This window comes from Schistocerca serialis, chromosome 9, assembly GCF_023864345.2.
Source record: "Schistocerca serialis cubense isolate TAMUIC-IGC-003099 chromosome 9, iqSchSeri2.2, whole genome shotgun sequence".
Classification (NCBI taxonomy): domain Eukaryota; kingdom Metazoa; phylum Arthropoda; class Insecta; order Orthoptera; family Acrididae; genus Schistocerca; species Schistocerca serialis.
This window is the reverse complement of record NC_064646.1, coordinates 50,249,119-50,274,110: the sequence shown is the minus strand read 5'-3', so window position 1 is coordinate 50,274,110 and position 24,992 is coordinate 50,249,119. Positions and strand designations below refer to the sequence as shown.

General features: G+C 41.9%; 1 protein-coding gene across 1 annotated transcript in view; it reads right to left on the bottom strand.

The window, feature by feature from the left end:
* Positions 1-24,992, bottom strand: part of LOC126418826 (protein argonaute-2-like) — a 341,336-nt gene that overhangs the window by 6,979 nt on the left and 309,365 nt on the right. Inside the window, exon 18 of the mRNA XM_050085806.1 lies at positions 400-594. Within this exon, the coding sequence (XP_049941763.1) occupies positions 400-594 (195 nt within the window). The remainder of the gene's footprint in view (positions 1-399; positions 595-24,992) is intronic.

Below are 24,992 nucleotides of genomic sequence, written 5' to 3'. Positions count from 1 at the left end.
ATTTGAATCCTTCCACACTCACTCAGTCACCTGTGTGATATATTTGCCTGCTTGCTTCACATGTCTGCACCACACTGAGCCTGCTGGCTGTGAGCATTTCCTATTAAAGAATAGACACAGATGGTGCTCTGGTAGCTATTCCAATATGTTACCTGGCAGACGATGTCGAAACCATTATCAGCTCATCTACTACCCCCCCCCCCCCCCCACCTCCCCTCGCAGGTCGTATGTGCCATCATTGGATCAAAATTGACATCATCTTTCCAGGTGTACTAATATTTCCTTTCTGGCAATGTAGTTAATCAAATGGTAAGCACAAAATGCTTCAACTTATTGTTACTAACTAGACAACATCTTAAACTAAGAACTAGAAGTTAGGATAAATCATTATCAACTCACCATTGCAAACTGTCCTTCACTCACACCATCTCTGTAAAATATCAGGCGCCTGGGCTTACACCGTGTCTCTTTGTAGAAAAACATAAGATGGTTAGTCATTATTTCCTTGAGATCTTGAATAATTTCTGTCCTTGGCGGTTGAAGACGGTACTGAATATTGTATTTGAAAGCATCAGGATCGTGGCTTGCACAAACCTGTTGAAGCATAATTCCAGACTAATAATTATCATTTCTAGTACATACAAACATAATCATAAACAGGATAATGTGCAACTGACAGTGTTAAATGCAGTATATTCAACTGTTTGAGCACAGAATGGTTTAAATTGAAATGGCAGAAATTTTATAAAACATGTGAATTTCTTCCACAGATGATTTAACACTTCGGTGACCGAGCCAGGGCATAACTCGGGCCGTAATACTTGTTTAAAAGACCGCGTCTGAATATATCTCAGGCCAACAATTTTCTTGACATGCTAACCACCTTTTGTTACAAAAACTGACTCATTTCATATGAGAACAATGTACAGACATCTTGCTATATGTCCCTTGACAGATGCTGCCTTCTGTTGTCAATTTCTGGTGTTACTTAAAAATAAAGAGTAGTGAATGCAGAAGCAGCTGTCATAACAGACTGAGCCAATGTGTGCTCGTGTTCTCATGAGTTTTGTGTGTGTAATCGTTAGGTCTTACAGTTTACTGTAATTCTGCTGCAAATGTGTCACATTTGTTGACTGTGTAAGAAATTTTGGAAGCTTCAAGACAAAGAATTCAAGAATTCTGGATCAGAGAGAGAAATATCTGAGTGGGGACAGTCTGAAGAAGATTCATATTCACGTAAACTGCAGTCTGCTACAATTTTTTGTCACTAATATTGTTGCTTCAGACACTGCTGCTGTAATTATAATTTAGTTTGTTTTATTTGTCTTAACTACAATGTGAGGTTTGTGGAGTTGTAATCTGTACTGATTTCTCTGAAATTACTGTCCTTTCATTTTAACATTGTGAGGTTTGTGGAGTTGTAATCTGTACTGATTTCTCTGAAATTTCTGTCCTTTCATTTTATAGGGCTCCTGCAGGCAAAATCTGTATTTTTCTAAAACAGTTAGAATCTCTGTTAACTCAGCTCTTTGCCAAAAACAAAAGATATTATAATTGTAGGTGATTTTAATGTTGACTTTCTTACAGATAACCTGGGAAGAAATGATTTATCACATTTAATGAACTCCTTTAACCTAACAGTACTGGTGAATTTTCTCACTAGAGTCACAGCTAATTCTACAAGTCGAATTGACATCTTCTTAGACAGCAGTAGAATTCTAAACATAACTGTAAAACATATATTGAATGGGCTCTCAGACCATGATGGTCAACTACTTTCAATTGATAATGTTAGCCCTCTTTGTAAGAACAATTCCTGCAGTAAGACTTTCAGAGTAATTAACACACAGTCTATCAATAGCTTCTGTAATTCCCTACAAGAAGTAGACTGGGACCAGATTGAGCTCTTTGACAATGTTAATGACAAATACAATGTTTTTCTAAATGAATTTATCTGCCTATTCGAAGCGGCCTTTCCTAAAAGGACTGTCAAATCCAAATGTGAGACCTACTCTAATAAAAACTGGCTAGCTCTGGGCATTAAAACATCTTGCAGAAGGAAAAGGAATCTGTATGCCTCACTCAAATCCAGTTATAGTGTAGAAACGGAAAAACATTACAAACTATAGTGCTCTATCCTTAAAAAAGTTCTAAGATGGGCAAAGAGAATTTCTATAAAATCAGAAATTGATGTCTCTAATAACAAAATTAAAACCATTTGGGGCATAATAAAAAGGGAAACAGGTAAAATCCCTGCTGAGGAAAACACAACAGAAATTAAAACAAATGATACCATTCATGACAATGTAGAAATAATCACTGACATTTTTAACAACCACTTTCTGGCATCAAGCAGTACAAACTGGAAAAACATGTTCTGTTAATGAAGCCATCTTATCCCTTCAAAAAGTTATTAATAAAAAAACCAAGCAGATTAAAGTGTCTCCTGTCACAGTACATGAAATTGAGAATATAATTAGAGAGATGAAGAGCAAGAATTCTGTTGGCATATATGGTATTTCTTCAAGATTACTGAAGGAGTGCTATAAGCCAATAAGCAAAATACTGTGCCCTATAGTCAATGAATCCATCCAGCATGGGATTATTCCTGAGAGACTAAAAGTATGCGATTGTCAAACCTCTCTTTAAAAAAGGCGATAAAGCCGACGTTATCAACTATCGACCTATCTCCCTTTTAACAACCTTTTCTAAAATTCTTGAGAAATTTGTTCAGAAAAGACTTATTGAACACCTCATGCATTATAAGGTATTAAACAGTAGCCAGTTCGAATTTCAACAGGGTGTATCAACAGAACAAGCTATTTTTTCCTTCATGCATCAAATCTTAGAGTCTTTTAATAATAAATTATCTCCTGTTGGTATCTTCTGTGACCTTTCTAAGGTCTTTGATAGTGTTAATCATGAAATCCTCTTAGCAAAGGCTGAATATTATGGTATAAGTGGTTCAGTTGGCTCATGGATTAAATCCTACCTACCTGGAAGAAAGCAGAAGGTCATGTTGAACAACTCTGAGGGGTACTCTGTGTCATCTAGCTGGGGCTCTATTGGCTGTGGTGTTCCTCAGGGCTCTGTACTTGGCCCCCTTCTCTTCTTCATCTTTATCAATGACCTTCCCTTGCATACTAGCTTTAAAACTCACTTTACTCTTTTTGCTGATGACCCCTCTATCCTCATCAACAAAACTCCCAAACTCAATCTTGAGGAATTGGCCAGTATTGTCTTTAGTGAAGTATGTAATTAGTTTGTAAATAATGGGTTATCACTAAATGTTAATAAGACCCAGTTTGCGCATTTCCAAGTAAGGAAAATAGTTGAGGATCAATTAAGTATTACATTGAATGGTACTGAGTTACTTCAAGTTGAGTCAACCAAGTTTCTGGGTGTACACATTGACAACAGTCTAAAATGGTCTGAACATATTTTGCACCTCCACAAAAAACTCAGCTCAGCAACATTTTCTGTTCATATTATTTCCACTGTATGTGGCCGAGACACCACAGAAACTGCTTATTTTAGTTATTTCCTTGCATTATTGCTGTATGACAGGCTGTTCCAACCGAGCTCCAGGGAGCCAGAGCACTCCGGAGCGCTCACTTCGGCTGCTCGGAGCCCGCGTGGAGGGGGAAAGCGAACTCACTGCCCCCTGGCCACATGCAGCCGCAACTGACACAATAATCCATGTTCAATGACAGCTATGACTAGCCGCAGGAGTCCTGTACCTCCATTGGAGGATACATTTCTATTCATTGAGAGGGATGGTCGTCCGCAATGTCTTATATGTCATAAATTATTTAATTCTGCGAAGAGGTACAATATACAACGACATTATACACGTCTTCACGCAGCGCACTACGATCAGGTAGAAGGCATTGCATGCAGAGAACTGGTAGCGAGGCTTAAGAATGACATGCAACATAGTTCGTGTTCTGTAATGCGTTTATAATTTTCAAATGAATGAGAGCGGAGAAAACACTACTGAATCTGCAATTCGACTAAGCTACAGGGTCGTTCACATCATTGTGACAAGTGGCAAGCCATTTTAGGTGGGACCACTCGTAAAATCGTGCACGGTAGCAGTTGCAGAATGTTTGTTTCCAATGGAGGTGCAGGCAATTGAAGGAGTTTGCCTGTCAAAGCAAACAATGTCTCGTCGAATCCTGGACATAGCAGCGGATTTAGAGACACAGCTCAGGAAAAAGGCGGAGAGCTTTGTTGCATTTTCGCTAGTGCTTGACGAAAGCACCGACATATTGGACTGTGCTCAACTTGCAGTCTTTGTGCGAGGTGTCGATATGGAGCTGCAGGTAACTGTAGAACTCTTGGATGTGGTACCACTCGATTACACCGCAACAATACCTGACATTTTTGAAGCTGTTTGTGAATCAGTGGACAATATGAATTTGCTCCATTCTGTAGCGACAGACGGTGCACTACAAATGATTGGGCGTCACCAAGGTTATCATTTGAAAAATAAACTCAGGGACGAATTCAGGAAAGACATTTTGACTCTTCATTGTTTTATTCACCAAGAGGCACTGTGTGCTGAAACAGTAGAGCTAGGTGGCGCAATGAAAGACGTCGTGAAGTGTGTGAATTTTGGCAGCGTCACAGTATGAATCATCGCCAATTCAAAGGATTCCTGAAAGATATGGAAGCGGAGTATGGGGATATACCTTACCATACTACAGTTCGTTGACTGAGTCGGGGAAAAGTTCTTGATGTTTTCTTTGTCATTCGTGAGGAAATATCCCTTTTTCTCGAAATGAAAGGGGAAGAAATGCGTTGTCTGAAAGACATAAAATGGATATCAGACCTGGCGTTCCTAGCTGATATAACTATGCTTCTGAATAATTTAAATCTGTCATTGCAGGGCAAAGGGCGGCTAATCGTTGACATGCACGACCAGATCAAAGCGTTCATGGAAAAGTTACGTTTACTTGAGAGGCAGATGAGTAATGGACATTTAACGTTCTTCAATCGTCTTGCTTCTTTAAAACTACTCCTTTTTCAGTTTCCCCCGATGACTTGTCACCGTCACTTCAATTGGAGATAATTGATTTGCAAAATTCAACTTTGTTGAAAGAGAGGTACTACAACACGTTGGATTTGTCACGATGGTATCGTTCATTACAGCAAAAAACATTTCTCAAGCTTCACAACAATGCCGCTCAGATCATGTGCATGTTTGGGTCTACGTATTGTTGTGAGCAGCTTTTCTCAGCAATGAAAAGGGTGAAAAGTAAGGAACGATCGTTTCTTCAGGATGCAACAATGAAGGCCATCCTCCGCATTAATTCTGCGAACATTTTGACGCCTGATATTTCTTATTTATTTCCTGAACATCGTATTTCCTGGTGTAGCATGTCACCACGTCTTAGCAGCTAAGAGTATGAGGTTGTTGATCTTGTAATACGCAGCTGGCACATCAAAATGCTTGCCTTGCCGCCCGCCTCAGCCAGCTGTGCCACGTGCCGGTGTGCCGGCCCACTTGAATGGTCACAGTGAGCGACGCGGCTCCCTGGAGCAGGGAGCGCTCCGCGGCTCACAACGGAGCCGACGAGCTGGAACAGCCTGCTGTATGGCATAGTTTTCTGGCGTAATCAGCCACTATCCAAAAACATATTCATTGCCCAAAAGAGAGTTATTAGGATAATGAGTGGAGTCCAGCCTAGACGTTCTTGTAGGAACCTTTTCAGAAAATTAGGGATACTGACAACTGCATGTCAATAGATCTACTCCCTGTTATGTTTCATTGGTAAAAATGGACAATCGTACAAAACCAATGATTCATACCATACCCACAATACCAGGAGGAAGATGGACCTCCATTATGAATCAAAAAACCTTACTATTGTACAAAAAGGAGTCCATTACATGAGCTGCAAGGTGTTCAATGCTCTCCCACCATCACTGAAATTACTTATCCACGAGCTACCCAAATTTAAACAACAGCTCAAACAGTTTTTATTATATAATTCCTTCTATTCGGTAGAATAATATTTCAGTAGAGTTAACTGTAATTGATTTTTTCATTTACTAATTTGATTTGCTATTGTGCATTACAATACTCACAATCACTGTTAACATTACTGTGTCTTTCATTTAGCTATTAAGATCTACCATATTTTAATGTAATTTTTTCTATACCTATTAATGTGTATTTTGTCTTATACTAGATATCTTCTTGCAAAAGGTACTTTTATGTATTCCTTTTGTATTATTTGTAATAATTCTGAACCGTCCTACATCCATGCGAATGCCTCGCAGTATTGGATTTATGGGATATAAATAAATAAATAACCATGTCTTTTTTACAGATGAACCTCATGACAACACTGGTCTCTAAGATTTGTTTAGAGAAGACAAGCCAATTTACTGGCAAAACATGCAGGATAGGAACAAATTGGTATTGCCTTGATTCCAACATCCCTCTCTGCTTATGACTACACTTTCTGTCATTATTTCAAAATTCATTGTCTGTCAACTAAAATAAAAATGAAACATAAACAATGTCAAACATAAATGTGCCACTAACATTTTAAATAATAGCAGAAATGCCTGGTTTTCTGATTCCAAAATTTTTCTGAGTGGCTGAACCTCAGAGTATTAGTACCATTTTCTAAAATATATTTAGGAGTTATTAAAAATTTGTCATTAGTTCATTTTTCTACTAAAACATATAGTTGTTCTGGAACAGTGCAAATATGGTAATCTACAACAATGGAATAGTGGATAAACTACAAGAGAAGCTACTGTATCCAAGAGGCTTTTTAAACATCATGTTACCATTTACAGATTTTTTGCAGTGCTACAGAAGAATGCTGAAGATTAGATGGGTAGATCACATAACTAATGAGGAAGTATTGAATAGGATTGGGGAGAAGAGAAGTTTGTGGCACAACTTGACCAGAAGAAGGGATCGGTTGGTAGGACATGTTCTGAGGCATCAAGGGATCACCAATTTAGTATTGGAGGGCAGCGTGGAGGGTAAAAATCGTAGAGGGAGACCAAGAGATGAATACACTAAGCAGATTCAGAAGGATGTAGGTTGCAGTAGGTACTGGGAGATGAAAAAGCTTGCACAGGATAGAGTAGCATGGAGAGCTGCATCAAACCAGTCTCAGGACTGAAGACCACAACAACAACAACAAGGGTGAATATTAAAAGGACATGAATGGAAAAAGTGAGAGACATTAAATTACTATAAAGAAAAACATTACACCTCAATCTAAACTGATATTCCTATGCAACCCTGGTATTACAACTCAACAGAAAGTCAACAAGTTATTGGAATTATTTGTATGAGATTTAATAAAGGCAGCTTTCCACAACAACTCCACTGCTTGAAAATATGTGAAACTGACATTTGCAACAGTGGTATTATATTATATTTATTATATTACTCACTTATACTGGAAAGTCCTGGGTAAAGTACAAGTAATGGAAGGAGTAAAGGTAACCTCTCGCTAAGAGTTGAGACAAGGCACAAAAACAAACAAAAGAAGAATTCCACATGTTCCACAAATAGCCCCCAAACACTGAGTGTTCTCCTTTTTAATACTGCTGCTGTAAGTTGTCAACACAAACCTGACTGTGATATGTTCCATTTTTTTATGAACAATGGCTTCATCAGAAATCAAAATTTGGATTTTAAATTTAATATGGGTCTTACATAACCAATTCAACATTCTACTGGAATATAAGATGGGATTCTGCATCTGATAAAAGTTAGGTGACTCTTCTATGAACTCAGAGAAGAGCCCTCAGTCATATTAATAGGACCAACCAGGTTAAATTCCAAAATCCAGTCCAGATGTTCCCACCATGCAACTGTTAGCCTTCATGTGATATCACTTACAGAGGCATACAGTCAAATTTCTTTGCCAAAGTCTGAAGCTGTCTCAATTAAATGCAAAAAAACATTGATCACTAGAGGGATTAAAGTATCTTGTGAAAGGAAAATGGAAATGTATCTGTTGGCAAGAACAAGTAGAGGTCCTTCAACGCTGCACACTAAATAAATAACTCAAGATTACTAAGAAAAGTGATTAAAAATAAAGGAACATGCACATTCTGTTATAAATCAGCAATTCTGATAACAGACTTAAGGATATGTGCAATGTAGTGAAATGAGAGATAGGACAACCAGTTACAGACCAGGATAAAAACACTAATGGACTGAATGGAAGGGCTATAAATGGTGCAGGTAGTGAATATATTCAATTATCACTTCATAAATATAGGAGAAACTATAGGAACAAACAATGTAGGGATAAACAATTCAACATAAAAATAAAAGCACTATGTTGAAAAAGCAACTGTCACAGAGCTCAAACAAGCTGTCGTAACAGACTGAGCCAATGTGTGCTTGAGTTGTAATGAGTTTTGTGCGTGTAACTGTTAGGTCTTGCAGTTTGCTGTAATTCTGCTGCAAATGTGTCACATTTGTTGAGTGTGTAAGCTATTTTGGAAGCTTTGGGGACAGCCTGAAGAAGATCCATATTCAGGTAAACTGCAATCTACTAAAGTTTTTTGTCACTAATATTGTTGCTTCAGACACTGCTGCTGTAATTAAAATTTAGTTCTGTGAAACACTATAACATCACCAACTTCTTTTTTTTTTTTTTTTTAATTTTTTGTGTGCCTTTTGTCCATCATTTTGCAGGGTCGGCATGTTTATGGTCGGATTTGGCATGGTTAATTTAAGGGGTTGCCAAACGCCCTTCCTGTTGCCACCCTGTTGGATGAGATGATGATGACAATGAAGACAAGACAACACAACGCCCAGCCCCTGAGCGAAGAAAATCTCTGTCCCAGCCAGGAATCGAATCCGGGACCCTTTGCACAGCATATTGTCATGCTGACCATTCAGTTATTGGGGTGGACAATACATCACCAATTTCTCCTTCCAAAATTAAGAAAATTATACATTCTCTCAAAAATAAAAGCTCATCTAGTTTTGATGGTTTTTCCAACAGAGTACTAAAGATTTGTTCCCATATAAGAAGCCCTGGATTATCTGAAATATTAAATGCATCACTACCTCAAGGCATTTTTTCCAGAGAGACTGGAATATACCATTATTAAGCCCCTCTATGGGAAATGTGATCAGAGAGAAGTCAATTCTGTCTTTTATAGGCTATAAGACACTATTGACTATAAGATGAACCTTAATTTTTAAGCATTTTTTTAAATAGTATTTTTAGCATTTTTGTTATTAGATTGCAAAGCCAGGCTAAAAAAATTCTTAGCTTAAAAAGCTGAATTGGCCTTTAAAATCCCTGAAAATCATCATCGTCATCATCATCATCATCATTTTCTTCTTCTTCTTCCTCTTCATCATCGTTGTCCTCTTCGTACATGCAAATGGTCTTCACTGCCATCAAGAGTGTTGCTTATACTGTACTTCTTGAAAGATTTAACAATAATGTCCTCTCTCACTCTAGACCACGACTGTTTTATCCAATGACACATTTGTTTGATTGTAGGTTGTTTTAAGGCTCCCTTCAGTGTGAATTCATGTTGGGTTTCATCCTACATCCATTTGTTCTATTCCTCTCTCATATACACTTTAAACAGTTTATTTATCAAGACATCAAGAGGTTGCAATCGGGAAGGAAGTCCTCCTGGAATAACAGCAAGCTCCATATTTCCCGGTCTCAAATTTTCTTTCACAGAATTTTTCAAATTTCTACCACAAGAAGAGAGTTCTTCTTCAATAAAGAAGCTTTCTTCCTCCCCCACACTCTGTTAATCCATAATTTCATAATAGCCCCATCCATTCAACCCTGTGGTGGTCATTGACCACCGGAATAGAGCAGACTGGTATCTCTGCACACTGACATGCTCTTAGGACGCGGGTCTTGGGTCGCGCCTTCGTGCAGTTGTGTTTACGCTTCGACCGGTGACGCTCACGAGGCTTGTTTATGTGTGTATATATGTGCAACTGTGCAGTTAGAATAAATACGAGTTTCATACAAGTGGTGTTCAGGTTATTACGGCAGCTAAGCGATCTGATTCCCATAGTGGTGACCCCGGACTTTTTCGATACGACCACAGTACACACGTTTCTCATCTTTCCTCCTGCTACCGTTACGCACCGATGAACCACCATGTGATTTGTGACCTGGAGCTCACCATGAGTTTGCCTACAATTTCATTCATGGACGAATTGCTGGTAATTCAGCCACTGACGACTCCGACTACAGTGTTAAACCCGTGTGCACAACGTAACCCCACTAGTACAGTCCACGCACCGTGGCCCACACATGTTGCAGTGCATCCAAACGCATGGCAGTTTCCGGACTTCATACCACAGGTGAAACAAGAACTTCCCTCACCACAGTGCTCAGCATCATCCCGTATGAATATGTTACATACCAGCCCGACAAACGGCCAGGTACTTTTGCCCGAAGCGCATACCGCTACGTTCCTGACACACCAACAGCATGCAACCGCATTTGCGGCAGCCACGACGCCCGCGCCGACCGCATTTGCTCCCGTGCCGTGTGTGTCATGTGGTCAGAGGCCTAATTGTGCTACAGTACAGACACTCGACCCTACACCAGTTTCCGGGCCTCCACTGCCCCCCCCCCTCTTCCCCCATCGCCATCTTCCCACAACAGCTACCTGTAGGGCGGCATCCGAAGTTGCCACAACTACAGAAGGACAACGCTGTATCATGGTTTGTGTTAGTGGACAATATTCTGGACATTCACGGAGTGTGGGAAGACGACACACATTTCATTTGTTTAATTACCCACCGCCACGACCAACCAGACCTGGTCAGTGACCTATTACTCTTGCCACCAAGCCAGCACAAATATGCCATCGCAAGAGCTCGCATCATCGAGTGCTTATTGTGCCCTCCAGCAGAAGCCATCCACTACATAATTCACAATGTGCCAATAGGGGACCGTATGCCTTCACAACTTTGGCGCCGTTTAAGGGCCCAGGTGGGCAAGGAGCAACTCCCCGACCTCACACTCTGGGCTTTGTGGCTTCTGAAATTACTGCCAGAGCTCGAACTACACCTGTTGGCTTACCAAAATGTTGCTTTGGAGGAAAATCTACGACTGGCGGACCAGGCATATTCCATCAGCAAACATCGCCAGGTCGCGTCCCCCTGTTTTTCCAACACTCCGAATGTTGGCGACAGTGCCGTCACATCTACTACGTTTCACCGGCCGGACGGCAGAGGCCGGGCACGCAGCTCACAACAACAGCTGATGGAGCCCCCGTGGCCAGACGGCCGTACTTGTTACAGTTCCTCGACCGGTTGCCCCGCCCACCTCCACGCGGGCACAACAGAACACGCCACGTGACGTTGCCGGCTCGCCAGCTCAGGCACAACACCCAGCATACCCACTATGCTGGTATCATATCACGTTCGGCAACACCGCGCGTTCTTGTCGCGTACCCTGCAACCACACAAACGGGAAGCGTGAGTCAGAATAGGCGCCACGGCTCGCACCGGCAGTTTAGTGCGCCAAAAATATTATCGACTGACCACCCCTGCTGCCCACCGTGCCGGCAGACTGTACGTCCACGACAGGACGAGCACAGTCTACTTCCTCTCATGGACACGGGTGCTGATGCTAGCGTCATTCCTAAGTCGACCGCCCCATCTTCGACACTGATGCCCGCCGTGCCACTGCGAGCAGCCAACAATTCCGCAATTCGCGTCCACAGTTCAGCCGAACTCCAAATAAATCTCTCACCTGATTTACGCTGCATCTGGACATTTTGAGTCGCGGAAGTCGACAGCCCCATTATCGCTATGGATTTCCTGCATAACTTCGGGCTCTCGCCAGAGCTCGAGGCAGCAGCCCTCCTGCATCACGCTTCCGGCAACAGTACCAGGGATTTTCGCCACCTTCCCCCCGACCCCTGCCACACACTGTGATACCTTGCCCATCGTGACAGCCGAACGCGCCCATCACACGACAGAGCTCTCCGCCACCCAGTCGCGCCTCACAATCCGGCACCACGAGATCACCGACCTTCTCGCGAAAACGCGTGCCTGCAACAGCTAATCCCCGCCACGTCAGCCGAACTGTCACGCACACGGGAAGCAGCAGGGGACGCTTCCGCACCACGGGGATACACTCCACCGAGGCGCAGATACCTCCACAACAATGCATTTTCCTCCAGGTCAGTGACATTCCTACCTCTAATGAAGTGCGTGTTACCCCACCTAGTCCCAGTGTGGTTCCCCAGGTTGTCCCGCAGGTGATAGGCGTGATTACTAACGGTACCTGTCACTGTTTGAACACCACGGAAGGCCCCCCAGTACGCAACAAGGCTCGACGCCTTAATGCCACCAAATTACAGCATGCAAAAACTGCTGTACAGGAGCTGTTAGATTCAGGCATTGTCCGTCCACCCAACAGCAACTGGTCCTCGCCTATCCATCTAGTGCCCAAGAAGGACGGTTCATTTCGTTTGTGTGGCAAACGCCAGAACGATTTTAGACAACTACCATATACCAAACATACAAGATTTTGTACAACAGCTCCATGGTGCACACGTTTTCAGTGTACTTGATTGCCGAAAAGTGTACCATCAGATCCCCATGTACCAGTACGACATCCCTATAACAGCAATTATCACCCTTTTTGGACTGTACGAATACTGTTACATGCTGTACAGCCTCAAAAACGCCACACAGACTTGGCAACCATTTATCAACTCCATCCTTTTCTCACTCCCATACTGTTACACGTATTTGGACGACATCCTCATTTCATCAACTACCCTCAAGGAACACGAACAGCACCTATCAACAGTTCTTAGTATTCTCGCCGAGAATGGAGTCCAAATCAACGACAATAAATCTCAGTTGTGGTCCGGTCTGCTAGTGTGACATTTTTGGGCTATACTGTTTCCATGGTAGGGACCCGCCCCACATCAGACAGAGTCGCCTTTATACGCGACCTCCCCCTGCCCGAGACTTACCGCGACCTACGTCGTTTTTTAGGGATGATAAATTTTTTCCGACGGCACATCCCACACACTGCATCTCTAAAGGCTCCATTGACCAACACACTCATCAGAAAAAATACTTCAGGGCTCCGCAAGGTCCCGTGGTGCGACGACATGCAACGCGCATTCGATGCACTAAAAACGGCACTAGCGAATGCTGTCATGCTTGCGCACCCGATATCTGACGCCCTAATATCAATCACAGCTGACGCAAGCGATGCTGCTATCGGCACTGTGCTCCTGCAGCAGGCTCCGCACAACCACTACGTTTCTTCTCGTGGAAGCTGTCAGCCCCCCAGCGTAAGTGGTCCACTTTCGACCGAGAACTCTTTGCTGTTTACGAGGCAGTTCTGCATTTCTGAGAGGACATTGAGGGTAGGTCAGTGACCATATATTCAGACCACAAACCATTGGTGGATGCTGTGCGTAATCCCACAACCCCCCCGCCGTTTCAGACACATGGACCTAATATGTCAACAGATGTCCGTTATATCAAGGGTGCGGACAACATCGTTGCTGACTACATGTCACGGGTCGGTACGATCTCGTTTTCTTGGGACTTTGACGACCTAGCTGCCCAACAACACACGGATGACGACATTCAACAGTTAGTGAATAGCGAGTCCACCTCGCTCTCAATTGAGCCCCGCCGAATTCCAGGTTCGGCCTTACCAGTCCTCTGTGACGTCTCCACAGGTACTGGCCGCCCCCTGGTACCGGCCGCCTTGCGCCGTAAGTTATTTGCCGCTATCAACGACCTAGCACATCCCAGTATTCGAGCTACCACACGCCTCATAACAGACTGATTCGTATGGACTGGGGTTAGAGCAGACTGCCAAAACTGGGCACGGGCGTGCATACCTTGCCAACGTGCTAAGGTCGGCCGTCACGCATACCCACTGTCGGGCTCGTTTGAGGTACCGAAACGCAGGTTCCGTCACGTCCATCTTGACCTGGTCGGACCGCTCCCTCCTTCTGAGGGTTTCCGATACATTTTATCTATCATCGACCGTGTTAGTCGGTGGGTGGAGGAGATTCCAATAACAGACATTACCGCCGACTCTGTCGCACGGGCCTTCATCGCCTCCTGGATCACGCGGTTCAGTTGCCCATCTTAGGTCACGACGGACCGAGGACGACAATTTGAAGCTGTGCTCTTTGGAAAATTGTGCGATCTATGCGGTGCAAACAAATTACGTACAACCGCCTACCACCCGGAAAGCAATGGCTCGGTCGAGCACTGGCACCGCACATTAAAAGCAGCGCTGATGTGCCACAACAGATCTTGGTCTGAAGCCCTCCCCTGGGTACTACTAGGTGTCCGTTCGGCTTACAAAGACGATTTGCAGGCCTCCCTAGTGGAATTGTTATATGGGGAAGCCCTCATCCTCCCAGCACAATTCATCGAGGATTCTGATCCTCCCTCGCAATCAGAACTTCTGACGATTATAGAACGCACCCGACACTTCACCACGAATGTACGCCCCCTGCCCCCACGAGCACACACAGTCCCTCGTGTCTTCATGCACAAAGACCTACACGTTTGCAATTACGTGATGATGCACGACGATACGATACGACCCGCACTACACCCGCCGTACTAGGGCCCACACAAAGTGATAAGCCGCTTGCTGCAGACCTTTGACATTCTGTGCAACGGTAGAATACAAACAGTGTCTGTCTCGGGCCTTAAACCAGCCTGGCACCTCAATGACGAGGCAACTTCAGAATACAACTTCCACCCCGACCACACTCTCGTGCCACCTTCCATCTCTAATACCTCCAAGCCCCCCCCCCCCCCCCTTCTCCGGTACCCGTGATGCGTGTGACACCAGTGGTTCCTGTTCTCCCCCCCAGCTCAGAGGCTGCAGGAAAGGTCCCGTGTGAAGGTTTGTTTCCTGCCAGAGATGTAAGATTTGAACCATTTTGCAGCATTTCCTGTTATACTATAATATTCTAGTTTACTTAAAAGGATATTGTGATTTACACTGTCAAATGCCTTTGACAGATCACAAAATATACCAGTTGCCTGCAATTTTTTGTCTAATGAATTACGCACATTTTCACTGTAAGTGTAGATAGCCTTCTCAATATCAGAACCTTTTAGAAATCCAAACTGTGACTTTGACAGTATGTTATTTGAGATAAGATGGTTATAAAGACGACTGTACATTACTTTTTCGAAAATTTTTGAGAATGCTGGCAACAGTGAAATTGGACAGAAATTTGATGCTATTTCTTTATCTCCCTTCTTAAACAGTGGCTTAACTTCAGCATATTTCAGCCATTCAGGAAATATTCCACTAATAAACGACTGGTTACACAGATAGCTTAATTTGTTACTTAGCTCAGACTCACATTCTTTAATTAACTTTGTTGATATTTCATCATACCCACTAGATGTTTTTGATTTTAAGGATTTTATGATGGACATTATTTCTGTTGGGGTAGTGAGGGTCAAATTCATATTATGGAAGTTACTTGAAATGTCTGGTCTAAGGTAATCCATAGCAGCATCTACCGAACCTGACAACCCCATCTTTTCAGTAACAGTTATAAAATGTTTGTTAAAAAGTTCTACAACACTATACACATCTGTCACCAATGTATCATTTACTCTTAATGCTATTTGTTCCTCTTCACGTCTGGTTCTACCGGTCTCCTCCTTCACTATATCCCATATTGTCTTTATTTTGTTATCTGATATGACTATCTTTTCCTTGTAATATATTTGCTTTGACATCCGTATTACAGTCTTTAATATTTTGCAGTATTTCTTATAATGTGCTATAGCATCAACATTGGAAATGTTTCGGATTGACAGATACAGTTTTCTTTTTGTTTTACAAGATACCCCTATTCCTCGAGTAATCCATGGCTTCTTTGTAGACTTTGCTCTAACCTTGGTAAGTTTTGGGGGAAAGCAGTGTTCGAATAAGGTAAGCACTTTATTAGCAAAAATGTTATATTTTTCATTCATGCCATGAGCACTGTAAACATCAGTCCAGTGAATGTCTCTGAGGAGTGTCCTAAAATAATCAATTTTTGTCTTACTGATTACCCTCTTGAGCTCAGATTTAACAGATTTTATATCCTGTTCAGTATTAACATTTAACAGAAGGAACTGCATGTCATGGTCTGAGAGGCCATTGACTATTGGTTTTGTAATATAATTTTGTTCATTGGACTTTTCTATAAAGATATTATCAATGGCTGTTTGTGAGCAAGTGGCTATCCTAGTGGGGAACTTTACAGTGGGAATTAAGTTGAATGATAGTGTTACTAACTCAAATAAGTTCTTATTGGGAGAGTCTTTAAGGAAATCTACATTGAAATCACTAGCAACCACTATTTCTTTGTTTTTGGTTGTTAAATGGGCCAGTACAGCTTCAAGGTGGTTGACAAACAGATTATAGTTACCTGCAGGTGCTCGATATACACTTAATATTATGAAGGATTTTTTGTGAAATTCTAATTCTGTTGCACATGCTTCCATATGCTGTTCTAGGCAAAATTTATGAATGTCTATGTTCTTAAATTTATGACAGTTCCTGATGAATGTGGCAACTCCTCCTTTCTCCATTTCTGATCTACAAAAGTGAGATGCTAACCTAAACCCTGTAACACTCAAAAGTTCTATACCAGTGGTCACATGATGTTCAGAGAGGCAGATTATGTCAGCTGGGTTTGAAGACTCTAATTCATCTATGCAGATAGTTAATTCATTAATTTTATTTCTCAGTGCTCGAATATTTTGATGCAATAAAGATAGCTGACAGTTCTCATTGACTGAGTTAAAATTAGGTGGAGTTAAAATATCTGCTGACAGTTGAAAATTCTTAACCAATGGCTGTTTATGCTGATGTAATAAGCTGGAATTATGTTTTTTGGTTTCTTTCTCAAACTGAAGGTTTGTCTCAGTTCTAACCTCTCTTAAAATTTGCTTTCTTTCTGTCCTCCCTACCCTAAAAAAGGGTATTTTCTGAATCCTATAACCACTGGTATTTTACCACTCATGACAGTGCCTCCCCCCTTTAACTTTCCTGCAATTTCCCCAGCCAATTTACCCTTCCCCTTCCTGTTGAGGTGAAGGCCATGCCTAGTATAATCCCACCTACTGAGAGAATCAACATGAACCACACCAATGTGTGACCCCGCACCCGACATGAGCAGCCGTTCCAGCTCCAAATTAACTCTCTTGACAGAAGAGTTCAAATGAGGTCGGTCATGGCGCCCAAGAACAGATACAAACTCAACACTAGTATACTTCGATGCTGATGCAATCTTCGCCAGGTCACACTCCATACTGTACCCAGGATCTCTGTCAATACTGTTACCTGCCCCACCCACTATAACCACGGTGTCTTCCTTAGTGAAATCTTTGCAAAGTGATCCTCAATCCTCTGTCACCTGCCCCAGACCAGCACTAGGTTTAAAAAAATTGGTGTCCTGGTATTCTGATCTTAGTTCATCCTGCAAAAGTTGGCCAACACCTCTTCCATGGGAACTACCTAACAACAACACTTTCTTTCTCTTTACTGATTTCCCTACATTCTTACTTTTCAATTTGCTGTTGAAAGTTTGTTGTGCCCTGTCTACACCTGCAACTGCTTGAGGCTCACCAGCTTCTAACTGAAGCAACAGGTCAAATCTATTTTCCACATTCACCATAAAGCTGTCAGACAAAGTTCTAGGCCTGTTCCCCCTGTTGCCTGTTGCCACTTCCCACCTCTCTTTACCCTTCTCCCTCCTTAACCTGTCAAGATCTTCCATGGCCTTGTCTAACTCAGCCTGAAGGGCGGCAATTTTCCCCTCTGTTCTAGTATCTTCCTATCTCTACTACAAATCCTACAAAACCACTGATGAGTCTCATTTACTTCCCCTATTCCCACGCCACTAGTCACCCACATGGAAAAAACTACAGCACCCATCACACCAAAGCCCCGACCTAACAACTCTACGGCAAGTCAAGCACTTTTCACTCATGATAAACGTAATAGTTTATTAAGAATAAGTCATTTAAATTACAGATAAACACGAAAATATGGTTACACAAATTTGGCCTATACGCAACTGTTTACGCAACTGTGTGTAAACAAAAACAAAAGTGCAAAGTTTCTGAAACAACAACTTAAACTTTACGCTACTTTCCGGAAATGCTAGTTAAATAATGAAGAGGTACGCTAAGTTAAATTGCTGGAGAGAGCAAGGAACAACTAAACGAAATTCTATAGATTTGCTTCAGCAGAACATAAACAGAAAATACGACTGTACGGTCTTTTCGCGTTTTCTGCTATATTACGTAAAGAAAAATGAAACCTTTAATGGTAGACTTAAATGGCACACTAATACACTTATTTACCATGTAATCAGTACTAATCTATATGTTTTATAATCTAAAATGACTTATCTTTACGAGAACACCAAAACTCGCGCTAGTCGCCTGGCTGCAGGGCTGCCATTAGTAGTGCATTTTTCACGTCCATTTGTTTTTACAGTTACAGTTTTAGCACCTTTCATGGCAACAGTTCTGTGACTCAGCACATCAAAGGTCAGAGGAGTTTTGTCCATATTTGCTTTTTGGCTTAGTTCCACACTGGTTTTCTTTCAGTGTTGAATAACAAAGTGAAGGAAAGATAATTTCTCTTCATACTCTTGTGACATTTTCTGAGATATTCTGGTTTTGGTTCACATGCTAAGTCCATGACACTTCATAAACCTTTTCAGTTCTTCTTTACCAGCCTGCCAGTCACAAATAGTTTATTTTTTACATTGGTAGAGGGTCAGAATGCCACTCAGCTGCTATGTTTCCATGTTCTTCTGCATAGGCTATTACTTTCAATTTATAGCCAACATCATATGAATACTTTTTATTTTTTTTTTCCATTACATAACTACCTACTAACAAAAATATTGTATTGTTACTGATAACACAAATCACTTTCAATTCAAGTTCACTGGCACCATAGAATGCAATGACACATCATATCCTAGATAGTATTCTGGGTTTGCGATGGTGGTGCAGGAGGGAGACAGTGTAAGCAAGCTTGTGCCTCCCCACAACTCAAGTTCATCGCAGTGGTGCACTGCTGCTGCCAGTTGAAACCAGTGTTGCCAAACTAAGAAAGGTTTCCCAAAGCATTGAATATATGGCCATTTTTAAGACTGGTGGAAATTTTAAATCAAACACTGGACACTTTTATATTAATTTTGAGTATAAGATGCACCTGAATTTGGAGACAATTTTTTGAAGAAAAAAGTGTATCTTATATTCTGTAAAATATGGTAACTAATGACCTGTTTCACTTACACCATCAATTTCCATAATTTTTGTGAAGGTGATGTATTCTAGAATAGTATCTCATCTAAGCAACAATAATATCCTCAGCAATCCACGGTTTGGATTTCGGAAGAGTTGTTCTACTGAGAATACCATTTACATGTTCACTCACTACTTTTAAAAGCATTAAATAATAAAATAGCACCAACTGGTATATTCTGTGACATATCTAAGGCATCTGACTGTGTGAATCATAATATTCTCCTAGATAAATTGAAGTTTTAGAGGATTGATGTTGCAGTCAGCTAGAGGCTAATGTCATATTTAACCAAAAGAATGCAAAAAGTTGTTCTTAGTAATTCAACCACATCTACATCTACATCTACATTTATACTCTGCAAGCCACCCAACGGTGTGTGGTGGAGGGCACTTTACGTGCCACTGTCATTACCTCCCTTTCCTGTTCCAGTCGCGTATGGTTCGTGGGAAGAATGACTGTCTGAAAGCCTCCATGCTCGCTCTAATCTCTCTAATTTTACATTTGTGATCTCCTCGGGAGGTATAAGTAGGGGGAAGCAGTATATTCGATACCTCATCCAGAAACGCACCCTCTCGAAACCTGGACAGCAAGCTACACCGCGATGCAGAGCGCCTCTCTTGCAGAGTCTGCCACTTGAGTTTGCAAAACATCTCCATAACGCTATCATGGTTACCAGATAACCCTGTGACGAAATGCGCCGCTCTTCTTTGGATCTTCTCTATCTCCTCCATCAACCCGATCTGGTACAGATCCCACACTGATGAGCAATACTCAAGTATAGGTCGAACGAGTGTTTTGTAAGCCACCTCCCTTGCTGATGGACTACATTTTCTAAGGACTCTCCCAATGAATCTCAACCTGGTACCCGCCTTACCAACAATTAATTTTATATGATCATTCCACTTCAAATCGTTCCGCACGCATACTCCCAGATATTTTACAGAAGTAACTGCTACCAATGTTTGTTCCGCTATCATATAATCATACAATAAAGGATCCTTCTTTCTATGTATTTGCAATACATTACATTTGTCTATGTTAAGGGTCAGTTGCCACTCCCTGCACCAAGTGCCTATGCGCTGCAGATCTTCCTGCATTTCGCTACAATTTTCTAATGCTGCAACTTCTCTGTATACTACAGCATCATCCGCGAAAAGCCGCATCGAACTTCCGACACTATCTACTAGGTCATTTATATATATTGTGAAAAGCAATGGTCCCATAACACTCCCCTGTGGCACGCCAGAGGTTACTGTAACGTCTGTGGATGTCTCTCCATTGATAACAACATGCTGTGTTCTGTTTGCTAAAAACTCTTCAATCCTGCCACACAACTGGTCTGATATTCCGTAGGCTCTTACTTTGTTTATCAGATGACAGTGCGGAACTGTATCGAACGCATTCTGGAAGTCAAGATAAATAGCATCTACCTGGGAGCCTGTATCTAATATTTTCTGGGTCTCATGAACAAATAAAGCGAGTTGGGTCTCACACGATCGCTGTTTCCGGAATCCATGTTGATTCCTACATAGTAGATTCTGGGTTTCCAAAAACGACATGATACTCGAGCAAAAAACATGTTCTAAAATTCTACAACAGATCGACGTCAGAGATATAGGTCTATAGTTTTGCGCATCTGCTCGACGACCCTTCTTGAAGACTGGGACTACCTGTGCTCTTTTCCAATCATTTGGAACCTTCCGTTCTTCTAGAGACTTGCGGTACACGGCTGTTAGAAGGGGAGCAAGTTCTTTCGCGTACTCTGTGTAGAATCGAATTGGTATCCCGTCAGGTCCAGTGGACTTTCCTCTGTTGAGTGATTCCAGTTGCTTTCCTATTCCTTGGACACTTATTTCGATGTCAGCAATTTTTTCGTTTGTGTGAGGATTTAGAGAAGGAATTGCAGTGCGGTCTTCCTCTGTGAAACAGCTTTGGAAAAAGGTGTCTAGTATTTCAGCTTTACGCGTGTCATCCTCTGTTTCAAGGCCACCATCATCCCGGAGTGTCTGGATATGCTGTTTCGAGCCACTTACTGATTTAACATAAGACCAGAACTTCCTAGGATTTTCTATCGAGTCGGTACATAGAATTTTACTTTCGAATTCACTGAACGCTTCACGCATAGCCCTCCTTACGCTAGCTTTGACATCGTTTAGCTTCTGTTTGTCTGAGAGGTATTGGCTGCGTTTAAACTTGGAGTGAAGCTCTCTTTGTTTTCGCCGTAGTTTCCTAACTTTGTTGTTGTACCACGGTGGGTTTTTCCCATCCCTCACAGTTTTACTCGGCACGTACCTGTCTAAAACGCATTTTATGATTGCCTTGAACTTTTTCCATAAAAACTCAACATTCTCAGTGTTGGAACAGAAATCTTCGTTTTGATCTGTTAGGTAGTCTGAAATCTGCCTTCTATTACTCTTGCTAAACAGATAAACCTTCCTCCCTTTTTTTATATTCCTATTAACTTCCATATTCAGGGATGCTGCAACGGCCTTATGATCACTGATTCCCTGTTGTGCACATACAGAGTCGAAAAGTTCGGGTCTGTTTGTTATCAGTAGGTCCAAGATGTTATCTCCATGAGTCGGTTCTCTGTTTAATTGCTCGAGGTAATTTTCGGATAGTGCACTCAGTATAATGTCACTCGATGCTCTATCCCTACCACCCGTCCTAAACATCTGAGTGTCCCAGTCTATATCTGGTAAATTGAAATCTCCACCTAAGACTATAACATGCTGAGAAAATTTATGTGAAATGTATTCCAAATTTTCTCTCAGTTGTTCTGCCACTAATGCTGCTGAGTCGGGAGGTCGATGAAAGGAGCCAATTATTAACCTAGCTCGGTTGTTGAGTGTAACCTCCATCCATAATAATTCACAGGAACTATCCACTTCTACCTCACTACAGGATAAACTACTACTAACAGCGACAAACATGCCACCACCAGTTGCATGCAATCTATCCTTTCTAAACACCGTCTGTACCTTTGTAAAAATTTCGGCAGAATTTATCTCTGGCTTCAGCGAGCTTTCTGTACCTATAACGATTTCAGCTTTGGTGCTTTCTATCAGTGCTTGAAGTTCCGGTACTTTACCAACGCAGCTTCGACAGTTTACAATTACAATACCGATTGCTGCTTGGTCCCCGCATGTCCTGACTTTGCCCCGCACCCGTTGAGGCTGTTGCCCTTTCTGTACTTGCCCAAGGCCATCTACCCTAAAAAAACCGCCCAGTCCACGCCACACAACCCCTGCTACCCGTGTAGCCGCTTGCTGCATGTAGTGGACTCCTGACCTATCCAGCGGAACCCGAAACCCCACCACCCTACGGCGCAAGTCGAGGAATCTGCAGCCCACACGGTCGCAGAACTGTCTCAGCCTCTGATTCAGACCCTCCACTCGGCTCTGTACCAAAGGTCTGCAGTCAGTCCTGTTGACGATGCTGCAGATGGTGAGTTCTGCTTTCATCCTGCTAGCGAGACTGGCAGTCTTCACCAAATCAGATAGCCGCCAGAAGCCAGAGAGGATTTCCTCCGATCCATAGTGACACACATCATTGGTGCCGACATGAGCGACCACCTGCAGATGGGTGCACCCCGTACCCTTCATGGCATCCGGAAGGACCCTTTCCACATCTGGAATGACTCCCCCCGGTATGCACGCGGAGTGCACATTGGTTTTCTTCCCCTCTCTTGCTGCCATATCCCTAAGGGGCCCCATTACCAATGTTGTCTGTGGGTATTATTCTGACTGGGGAGTAATCATTTATGGGGTTCCCCAAGGCTCACTATTGTTCATAATATATGTAAAAAATCGTCTGTCTAATATACAACAAGCAGAATTAGTTCTTTTTGTAGATGACACTAAGTTTGTAATCAGTCGCAGCATACATACAACACAAGGTATAGTAAAGAATGTTCTCAAAACTATCATTGACTGGTTTTCTGCAAATGGTCTCATCCTCAATCTTAAAAAGACACAATACATTAGTTTTGCACATCTAGGGGTACTACACCAACGATAAGTGTGACACATGGTGAGGAAATAATAAATGAGGAGGAAACTTCAAAATTCTTAGGTGTTCATATTGACAAGAATTTAAACTGGAAAAAGCATATTTTGGAACTCCTTAAATAACTTAGTTCAACCATCTTTGCACTTAGAAACATTGCACATCATGAGGAGAGACACATCAGTAAGTAGACATATTTTACATATTTTCATTCAGTAATGTCACAGGAAAAAATGTTCTGGAGTAACTCATCTTTAAGAAAGAAAGTCTTCATTACTCCAAAACATATTGTAAGATTAGTATGTGGTGCACACACACCATCACCTTGTAGACATCAGTTTAAGGATTTCAGCATTCTGACTACTGCTTCACAGTATATTTATTCACTCATGAAGTTTGTTGTAAACAATCCACTGCAGTTCGCAACGAACAATGATGTACATAATTACAATACCAGAAGAGAAAATGACATTAACTATTCATTATGAGTCACACAAAGACAAACTGAGAGCTAAATGACAACATTTACTTGAGGGTACAGTTAGCACACAGTAAACATGCAAAACAGTGATGCTGATTGCAGGTTCCAAGATTCAGATGCAGTAATACCTGGATTAAGAATGCTGTGAGCATAGCTTTGCAGAGACTCACCACTGTTTACATCTCTTGTCAAACTCTTCAGGCTCTTACAGGCTGGTGTGCTATGCATAGTGTTGTCAAAAGTGTAACTGCATTTGCAGGTTCCTGAGATTTAGGTATTCCAGCAAAAGTGGGAGATTATTTGGAGTAGTTGACTAAGAGAACTCTGGCAGTAACTGTGGGCCGTGAAGTTGATTACATAGATTACAGTTGATTACATAGATGACAACACAAACCTTCAGTACCAAGCTGCCAACTCTACTTCTGATTTAAAGATAATAAATTACAGATCCGTGGCATCTAAAGAAAGGTTAGTGGTGTTGGAAGAGAACTAAACAACATGAAATGAGATGCAACAATATTATGAAAAGGATAGTTGCTGCTCACCATATAGTGGAATTGCTGAGTCTCATCGAAAAGTGAGCTTTTGGCCAACAAAGGCCTTTGTCGAGGGGGAAAAAAAAACAAACACACACACACACACAGCTTCAGCTGCCAGAGACTGTGGTCAAGTGTGCGCGAGTAGCATTTGCGTGAGTGTCTGTGCATATGTTGTCTATTTTCGACATAGGCCTTGTTGGCCTAAAGCTCTTTTTCTGACAGTCTTTTTGTTGTGCCTACCTGTGACTCATTATCTCTGCTATATGGTGAGCAGCAATTATCCTTTTCGTAATATTGTTACATTTCACCTTGGATTTTCAATTGTTTGATTTTGCATGAAATGTGATGCAGTAGAGTTAGCACAAACACAGTGAAGTGAAGAAAAGACTAACATAACTGAAATCAGAAAAATTATTTTATTACAGAGCTGAGCAGCAAAGCTTTTCAGGTGCAGGTCTTGTGTGCAAACACGAAAATTAAAAACAGTAGATTGCCTCTGAAGGACCCTCAGATAGAATAATAAGACTTGTTTTACAAATTCCGTATACTGCTTGGAAGTCATTGAAGCCTAACTTTTGATGAGAAGTTAGACTTTTATGAAAATTTGCAGAAACTGATAAAGAACAGTATATTCCACTA